The following is a 9,991-nucleotide window of genomic DNA, read 5'->3' on the forward strand; positions in this document are numbered from 1 at the left end:
TAGGTCTACATATACATACTCTCGGTTCAGAGCTGTAGGTGTGAGAGTCTGGAGAATAAAGATGTGAAAATTCTCTCTTTGGAGTAAGAGGGTATTTAAATTGCCTCCTCTTCTCAGAAATAATTGCCCTCTTACTCCAAGAGAGAGTTCTCACATCTAGAGGTCTGAAACAAGAGTATGAGATCAAACATTTTCTCGAAAACAAAAGATAAAAATGGTGGTAACTCTCCCCACTTTATAGGTTTTCTTTAGAACCTGACACGCATATCTGTGACACCCCAATTTCATGAATTTAAGATGTGTTCTATCTTTACATAGTACTGTATTTTGGAAATGGAGTTGATCTAGATTTCAATTGGTCATTGCACCATTACTATTTTTCTCTATGTAGGCAATAGGCATACCTATTTCTGTGTACTTAACTATTGATTTGTTTGACTCCGTTGTGTTACTCTGGATGTGGGCCAGAACCACTCTCTCGAAGCACTCGAAGTGGAGTGAGTGCCACTGGCCTGTAGTCGTTCTCAGACAAGTAACTGGGGTGCTTTTGGGGACTGGGTGGTGGTTTTAAATTAGCAAAAAAAATAACACAATAATCAATTATCCTTGGATGTTTATCATCCTATGAGGTGTTGATAACATTAGTTAACCACACTTGCCAGCATAGAGCCTGCCAGCCTAGGGATGTGTTTGATGTTATAAAAATAGGTGTGTTCTCTTCATCTTCCAAACATTTTGACCCGGCTTTATCTTTTCTTTATTGCATACAAACAAGCCATAACAGGCTGAAGTCAGCTGACGTGTTGCCAAATGAAAGCAACCTTAACAGCTGCCGGCTAACAGTGACAGTGAAACTGCACACATGCTGTTTAGTCAAGGGAATACACGAGTTAATTTACGTTTCAGTATAAAACAATAAATTGTGTGACGATGGTGACAGTCAACAAAAGTGCTCTAACAGTCCAAGTTCAGGTTATATATTGTTTTCTAAGTTTTGCGCCATTTTCACCGACCTCATTCACTGTGTGTTTTTGCTGTTATGTTGTGTTCTTGTCACTGAATAACCTGCTGCTGCTACGCCAGAATTTCCCTCCAGGGATAAAGTACTATCTATCTATCTATCTATCTATCTATCTATCTAATATCTATCTATCTTAATAGCAATAATATGACTCAGTGATCTATATATCTGAATGAATGAATGAATGAATGAATGAATGAATTTATTTTATAAATAAAATAAAAACACGGTACACCCCACAAGCATACAGTACAAAATAATTCATCAGGATATCACACAAAAAAGTCGTCAAACTTATTTCCATTGTGGTCCCGAAACAACAAACATCAATATAGAACAACACACTATCTATCCATCTATCAGTTCCAATGCGATACGGAATTAATTAACAATAGGTGGCTGGAAAAGTTAATTCATTGTTGTCAAACCACAACTTCAACACTACTTATCATTAGTATTCTATTAGTATCAGCGTTATGTACATGAAGCTAACGTTAGTGTGAATGGGTACATTAATGTTTTAACAGTAAGGGCCTGACTATTCGCTGGACCGGTAAACACTGGCTGAAATGATACTAACCTTACAACAATTAGTTCCCCAACACGACAACGTTATCTAAACCCGATTACGGACAATGACATCTATAAACGTTTAAGAACAGTACATTTGTCCCAACACTGAGGCGATAGCTAACATTACACTACAGTTTGCGCAATAACACCAGTCTTATTAGCACTTCTTTCTGGCTAATGTTGGAGAAAGCTAAGTTAATGAACAGGTCGACTTTTTCGCAATGTATTAAGAGTTTGAGTTTACCGCGTGAGTGTGTTATCGCACACCTGAAAAGCCTGCGGACTGCCACAAACCACAAGTCGATGTAAAACAAATAACGAGGTAACTTTTGACCATTGCTTACCTTCGCTTCTCCTCTGTCAGGCACTGTGCACAATGCGGAAGGAAACTTTACGCCGTGCAGGACCAAACCAACTCGGCCCTGGTAGGGGGGGTGAGCCTTTTGATTTTCAAGGCCAAATACATTCAAACAAGATGCGATTTCTTCCATCGAGGGATTGCAGAGGTATATGTTGAGCGATATAATTGTGTTTGAATCAACTTTTGAAAAGGAAGCAGGCTCGCGTGTTTAATTGTTATGGACAGGTTTGTCGAAATGGACTAACCTAAAAGGGCATTACCTAATGTCGCCGTGCACGTGTACATGATACAATAAATCACTGCTGAAGTGCAGCAGGCCAGGGGTCATGGTTATGTAATCCAGCTAACAGAACAGAGAGAGTGTGTGTGTGTGTGTGTGTGTGTGTGTGTGTGTGTGTGTGTGTGTGTGTGTGTGTGTGTGTGTGTGTGTGTGTGTGTGTGTGTCATATTACGCGCGTGCGTGCGTGCGTGCGTGCGTGCGTGCGTGTGTGTGTGTGTGTGTGTGTGTGTGTGTGTGTCATATTACGCGCGTGCGTGCGTGCGTGCGTGCGTGTGTGTGTGTGTGTGTGTGTGTGTCAGACTCCAACTTCCCTCATTAATGATGATATCCTCCTGGACTGAAAAGGGTGTTTAGTGTTTATGCTGATAGTGCCAAGGACACATGATAGATACTGTAGCCAAATTACCAGTGAGTTTATGTGCGTGTCTGCCTGCCTGCATTATGCCACTCTGCTTTTTTATGAATGATTTAGTTTGCATTTGGCATTTTCTGACTGAGAGATTAAGAGTCCAGTTCAATAACATGGAGATGAGATGCACTTTATTTATTATGCCAGAGGGAAACCCTGGAGTCACTAAAATAATTCAGAGAAGCATTAAAAAAAGACAAGCCAAGAAAAGGAACACAGGGATACATTCTAGACACTTTCATACACATATGCACAACCCCACATGGGTTCTCCATAAAAAGAAAATGATTCAAGTTAAATGTGTACAGTACTGATAATTTGGCTTCAGAATAGGTGCAACTGTATGTCTGTAAAATTGTCATCTTTATTGACTTTATAAGACTGTTTATCTTTATTGTTTTCTTTGTCTGGAAGTTAGTCTCAACGCGAGACCCATGAGAGTTCTTACGCTGATACACTACGTTACTGCATGCTGCAGATCTCTCTCTGGGTCCGGGACACTTTCCCTCAGAGGGCTGGTTATGGGAGGGAACCGTTCACTTGGCCAGTCATATGCCAGTGATGGCTTCAGTCCTCTCCAATCAGTAACGACTTTGCGATCAGACAACACGGGAGGCGCAGCCCATTTTTCGAACCGCTCTCTCATCGGTGCTACGACCTGTCACTCATTCAATTTCAACCCGCCTTCAAAACCAGCAGTGGCTGTTAACTGGCACAGACTCACTTATGTATTATGCGGAGTGCAGCGATTCAACATAATATTTGAGTCTGGGGAGAGACTATATGGAAGTAATTTTCATTGTTCATAGAGGACAACATGGCAAAGACATTATGGGACTCAATTGAACATTGAATTGAACACAACACAACACACTTTTTTTTGCTATTTGATTTGTAATACTGTAGCAGACAGTGGGCGTATTAGCATACTCAGTCAACATCACATATCATGGAAGTCAAAACAAGGACACCAATCGACTCATTTCTACACTAGAATTAGGCCCACTACTAACAAATGATGCTGATGCTGAGTGCTTTGTGGGCTTTGTGGAGTGGAGGAACCCATGTGCCACACACTGTTTCTGCATCACTGATTCTTTGCTTTCTGACTCTTGCTCTTGAGCTTCTTCTGACGAACAACAGCAACAGTGGTGAAGAAATTTCCCATGAACAAAATGAGGAAGCAGAGGCCGCACATCAAGACCTGCAATCACATAGAACATTGATGACCTTAAATGAGGAGGCATAAGAGATTTACACGATCATGAAATAGCCTACGCAGGAGATTGAGCTTCTGTTGACACGAAATAGCCAATACCCAGATTTGTGAAAAACATATATTTTCTCCACCACTCAACCACCCAACCCTGAGATCAATCTTATCTTTATCTTTATTGTTTATTGAAGCAGGGACAGTACACAATAAATATATTGCACCAGAGATAGCTAAAAGCTCATTTGCATCTGTAGTCCCTGGGCACACAGAGTCCTGTGCGCACACAGTAGCCTACATATCAAATACAGCAATTAAAGGAAAATCCTAATATCTAAACACTCAACATACATGACAAAAAATCATACTTACTATTAGCAAGATACAACATATACAATGCGCATAACAGTAAAAATAGAACACATAGAGGTAGATAGCAATCCACTAAAATCACACATTGGCAAATGGTAAAAAATAAATGACAGCACAGAAATAAACAGTATATGAGGCCACACCAATGACTATAGGTGGCCGCAGGACTGACCCTCTCTCAGCCACTTCTTAATGGAGGATTTAAAACCTCTGAGGGCACTACAGCCCTAAATATGAGCAATCTGGATATAATACTGTATGTGATAAGGAATTTGGAAGTCATGTGGTGTTATTTAAACTAACATAGCAGAAAATGGCATGTTAGTGTGGCACTAGGCTTAAGCAGCTAAATCTTTGACAAAATCATCTTAATACACTGGTGATAACATGCAGATAGTTGTATTGTATAATATTGAAGTGTGCCTTATTACTTTTTCAAACTAGTAATAATGTTACTATAATTCTGAAGTGTGCCTTTATTACTACTCTCAAACTAGTAATGATGTGTAATAACCACTACTGCCTGATGTGAACCAAAGTGCCCGTCTGGGACATGTATTAAACTGATTGATTGATTGATTGATTGATTGATTGATTGATTGATTGATTGATTGATTGATTGATTGATTGATTGATTGATTGATTGATTGATTGATAACAGGGCCTCTAATAGCGTAACTATATATTCAAATAAGAATACCGTTAATGCAGTAACCAAGACTAGAACCACACATGTATAGGGCTTATTTGAATATTTTTCTATTATAAAATATAAAATAGGAGAGAAGAGAAGAGGGGTGCAACACAGGACTCATGAAGGACTAACAGGGACACACTGACCTGCCACTCTTTACAATCTGGGAGGCGAGACATTCTGAAGAGAGAGAGGCCATTGAAGAGCTGCCAGAACTAGGAGACAAAACAGGACTTAAAAGTTGCTTTTGTTGGAAAGTGAATGAATGCAATATTCAATCATCCAAACACAGAGGTACATTTAAGGATTAGCTCTTATCCAGAGAGCACTGAAATCCTAAACATTGGATCAGATCATGTCAAAATTTGCATGGTAAAAATCAACGCTTTCAAGTATGACATCAGCTTATCTGTGTCATCCAGTCTAAACCATGACTGTGCATGATTTTTAAACAGTGACCAGACAGTTACGTGCAACTGCAACATGATTCAGTGGGGTTCAGTATGTGGCCCAAAGAGGGGAATTACACAAGAATCGGCGGAGTCAGCGCCACATCAGATACTCACATGACCAAAAAAGAGGAAGGGCAAAAGAAAGGTCAGTCCTCGCCACATCCAGGACTGAAATCCCTCTGAAAACAGAGTGTAGGCAGGCTGTGAAACAATGATCTTTTCTTCTGCATTTAGTTTGTTAGTTCAAATATTAGTACTGTACTTTGCGTCGTCATTTTTAAACAATTCAGATTGGGACAGTACACAAGAATCAGAAGTCGTTCTCAAAATGAGGAATCCCAAGGAAGAGTTTAATTTGTATTTGTATTTACGAAATTTTCAAATATGATGATGCCTGGCCACCACACATCATCTGGCCTAATGTGTGTCTATTTAAATGCCACCCCTGGGCTAAGAGATTCCCATGGGTGTGTGTAGCTATGGCTAACAGCTCACTATAGGATTCTGTCAACGGAAATCCCTCAGCCTGGGGCTAAGGTGCAGTGTGAAACGCCCTTTAGAGTGCTAAAAGTTTTGCGAGTGCTTGTGTGACGGTCTCACCCACGGTCAGATCCATGTTGTGTCTTTCTCCCAGAGCTCGGAGTCTATACAGGCAACCACTCTGATAATAATACTGCAGACACTGAACAAAACCTGTGTTCCACAAGACAGACAGACAGACAGACAGACAGACAGACAGACAGACACACACACACACACACACACACACACACACACACACACACACACACACACACACACACACACACACACACACACACACACACACACACACACACACACAGAGTTGAAGGCAAGATTGACTTAGGTTGAACCATGTATGTATTCTGAGTGAATAGACCTTACTTTGATACAAGGAGTAGGCAAGGAACTGGTTCCTGAAAGTCTGGTACAAGTTCCCATCCGGCCTTAGGGGGAAAACACTGAACATTTGCAATGCATGCAGCAAGAATGCGGCAATTCAATCTGTCAATGTTTTCTCACAGAGGGATGGTTTGTTCTAAACATGTTTGTTTCATGGTGGCATCATTGCTCGTTGATCTCTTATTAAGGGACAGAGACAGAGAATCGATCATCATCTCACCATGTCAGCATCACTCCGGACAAAAACGCTGAGATGTAGTGATGGAAAACCCACCAGCCTTTGATTCTATAATGCAGTACACATTTTAGATTATATAATGCAGTACACATTTTTGATTCTATAATGCAGTACACATTTTGTTGTTGATACAAGTAGTTACAAGAGCAAACAGAAGAAGACGTAACAATGCTAAGATGTCAACAGTAGGCTACTAAGAATACTGATAATTAGAAGATTGCTTTTATTGCTCTGAGACAGGTCTATAAATAGATTTTATGTTATGAATTATAGCAAGCATGTTATGAATTATAGCAAGCATCACTGAAAAATGCTTTGTGATTATTATTTTTTATTTATTTTTGCAGTAGAGTGGTTGTGCTGACCTGGACCCATTGGTGATGAGGATGCTTTCCCTGATAGTTAACGTACAGTAGTACCACACCAGCAGGAAATTGAGGATCGCGTCCAGAGATCTACCATCATGGACAAAACAGTGACTTAAATGTACATGTAGCTTCCATGTAAACAAACCATTGACAGTAAATATATAAACAAACTCACAGCCGAACAGGGTGAAGCAGCAGATTAGTATCAAGAGCTGATTCTGATCATGCTTACCTGTAGCTCACAAAGAAATAGCATACAAAGGAGAAGAGCAGCAGTAAAACTGTAAGGCACAGCTTGAACTTCTCATATTCGTCTTTGTAGGCGAATCTGGCAAGGACACGGCAAACATAGAAATCAAATACAAATAGGCAGAATTTCAGCTGAAGTTATCTGGATGTTATCTGGATAAGGAAAGATGCATGCTAATGCAAGGTGTAAATGAATCGTGATCAGGATCAGGATGTGATCAGAACTTCCTGACCACATCTGGTCTGGCTCACATGTTCAGATGTTTTACAGCCCATTTACACCTGGTTTTTAAATGCGACCATTATCCAGATATCTTATCCGGATTACACAGGTCACATTTAAAAACTAGGTGTGAATGGGGTGTTAGAGTAATGGCAATGACAGATCAATCCTACATGATGGCAAAACATGATTCTGTGATATCTCAGGGAAATGATAAGCAGGTAGATATATTTGCAGGCTGAACAATGTAATTTGAACAGATAAGACTTTTTCCATAATGTCATTATGCAAATGGATGAATAGGTGTAATCTCCCCCCCCCCCCTGTTTGTTTTTCATTTTATTTTTATGCCCTTGTTTATTGAACTCCCAGACATTGATTGGATACGATCAGAGCCCCCTCGTCTTGTCGTCCCCCCCTCCCCTCGATTTTCTTTGCCCCTGTCTCCCTCTCCTGCTCTGCTGTTCATCCCGTTTCCTCTCTCACTGATGCAAGGAGTGCAAGGAGCACTTATATACTGTGCAGGAAACAGTTTGACAAAGTCATAAGTCCAAGAGTCTATGCCATGATAGTTGTGGTGATAGTAGGTGGTGTGTAATGCATTTGATGGCCATCATTGCTTACTTTGTCTGCTTGCTGAGAAGAGTTACATTTACATTCCCCAGGACCAGACTGAGATACAGCCTGCAAGATAAGAGATTTTCTTGTAAAGTCACTGTACATATATAATTGGCAGATATCAACTCTTATTTTTGGACTTTTGAATGAAGGGGGGAGTCTTCACCCGTTTTTCTTGGGGAGGAAAGCTTCCATTTCAACGAAACCAGTTGGTTGTCTCTTGATTTTCTCTTGTATTTCCTCCATGGTTTCAGCATCCTCTTCTGTAAGTCTATTACTGCATCTATAAGTGTACAACACATTGTAAGCCTGTATCATAATGACATGCCATTATTCATTTGATATGCTGTGTATATGCTGTGAGTGTGTGTGTGTGTGTGTGTGTGTGTGTGTGTGTGTGTGTGTGTGTGTGTGTGTGTGTGTGTGTGTGTGTGTGTGTTTGTGTGTTCATTTGAGCTGAGATATGTCCAGTTTATCAAAATACATCTGTCTGTCTGTCTGTCTGTCTGTCTGCCTGCCTGCCTGCCTGCCTTCCTGCCTGTGTGTCTGTGTGTGTGACATGACATACTATAATCATGTATCTGTGTCTGTGAATCTGTGTCTATGCTTATTTGAGTGTGTGTAATCTGAAACACCCACTTCTTCACTAGGTGAGACATCTCCTTCAGTCTTTTGCGCTGGCGGGAAATGGAGGAAGAGAAACTGTCCTGCAGCTTGGAGACTTCATCTAGTTTCTGCAGGTACATTCTGTGTGTCTCCTGGATGATATAAGAGTAAGGGATTACACCAACAGCACATGTCGATTACACAGCACATTTGAACCCAAACCAAGCTATTTCATCTCATCTTGGAGCTTCTCATAAAAATACATTACTGTTTCAATAGTGTGTATTTTTGTGTGCCTATGGACCCCTTCCCTGCAGGATTTTCAAAACAATTGATCATGAAAGTGGGCCAGTGTCTCAAGCATATGTGCACTTTTTTAGGAACACCAATTATCACCAATTATCCAATCAGCCAATCATGTGGCAGGCAGCAGTGCAATGCATAAGATCCTGCAGACACAGGTCAGCAGCTTCAGTTCATGTTCACATCAAACATCAGAATGGGGGGAGGGGCGGTCTCAGTGACTTTGGCCGTGGCATGGTTGTTATTATTGGTGCCAGACTGGCTGCTTTGACTATTTCTGAAACTGCTGATCTATCAAGATTTTCATGCACAACAGTTTGTTTACACAGAATGAAAAACACACAAAAACATCCAATGAGAGGCAGTTCTGCACATGGAAACACCTTGTTGATAAGAGTGGTCAGAATGGCCAGGTAAGGCTTCAGTGCTTCATGTGCTTAACAATTGCTGTACCGAAAGCAAATTCTGCCGACTTGTTGTGCAGTCGTTAATAAATTAATCTGAATCTGAATCTGAGTAACTAGATAGCTACTCTTTAGAACTGCAGTGGGAAGAAATGCAGCTCAGAATGCATAGCTTTGAATGTTGAGGAGGATGTCACTTTGGTAGCTGGGTTGACATTGAGCTGAAAGTCCTTCCCAGTATTAGTAAGGTAATAAAGTGCTTGGTGTATATTAACTGCTTATCTGAATTATTTGATACTGCATAACACAAGGAGATACTGTCAAATGATATGCGACCCCTCTCTTACCTGAATGTGTTGATAATCCTCTTCCAGACATCTCCACTCCTCCTGGACTTCTGGTAAACCTTTAGCCATATCGTCAATTAATGACAGAGATACCCATGCAGGCCCACTTCTTAAAAAGCAATAGGGCTTATTAACCGCGCAAGACAAGACTAGCACACAGCCAACAATGTATGCTATAGTGAAGTATTACTTTTCAGGGTGTGTGTCACATCTACACGAACGGTTTATGGCAGAAACTGAACTTTGACTTGAACAAATGTGTTACATCTGAACTTGGACATTGTTCTGTGGAGACACTCTAGTTATCACATTCTTAATCTAGCTTTCACACAGATA

General features: G+C 40.6%; 1 protein-coding gene across 1 annotated transcript; it reads right to left on the reverse strand.

Annotated features, from left to right (window-relative positions):
* Nucleotides 1-3,731: 3,731 nt before the first annotated feature.
* On the reverse strand, nt 3,732-9,724 carry LOC310776418 (transmembrane protein 120A-A-like; the record flags this gene model as incomplete). Its single annotated transcript, XM_083636610.1, has 12 exons — nt 3,732-3,848; nt 5,070-5,138; nt 5,490-5,554; nt 5,976-6,068; nt 6,282-6,343; nt 6,520-6,585; nt 6,903-6,992; nt 7,138-7,233; nt 8,002-8,061; nt 8,162-8,278; nt 8,635-8,753; nt 9,656-9,724. 12 exons carry the CDS (start codon nt 9,722-9,724, stop codon nt 3,732-3,734), a joined length of 1,023 nt encoding a protein of 340 aa, XP_083492736.1.
* Between the last annotated feature and the right edge of the window lie 267 nt (nt 9,725-9,991).

This window comes from Poromitra crassiceps (assembly GCF_964638095.1).
Source record: "Poromitra crassiceps genome assembly, chromosome: 5".
Lineage (NCBI taxonomy): Eukaryota > Metazoa > Chordata > Actinopteri > Beryciformes > Melamphaidae > Poromitra > Poromitra crassiceps.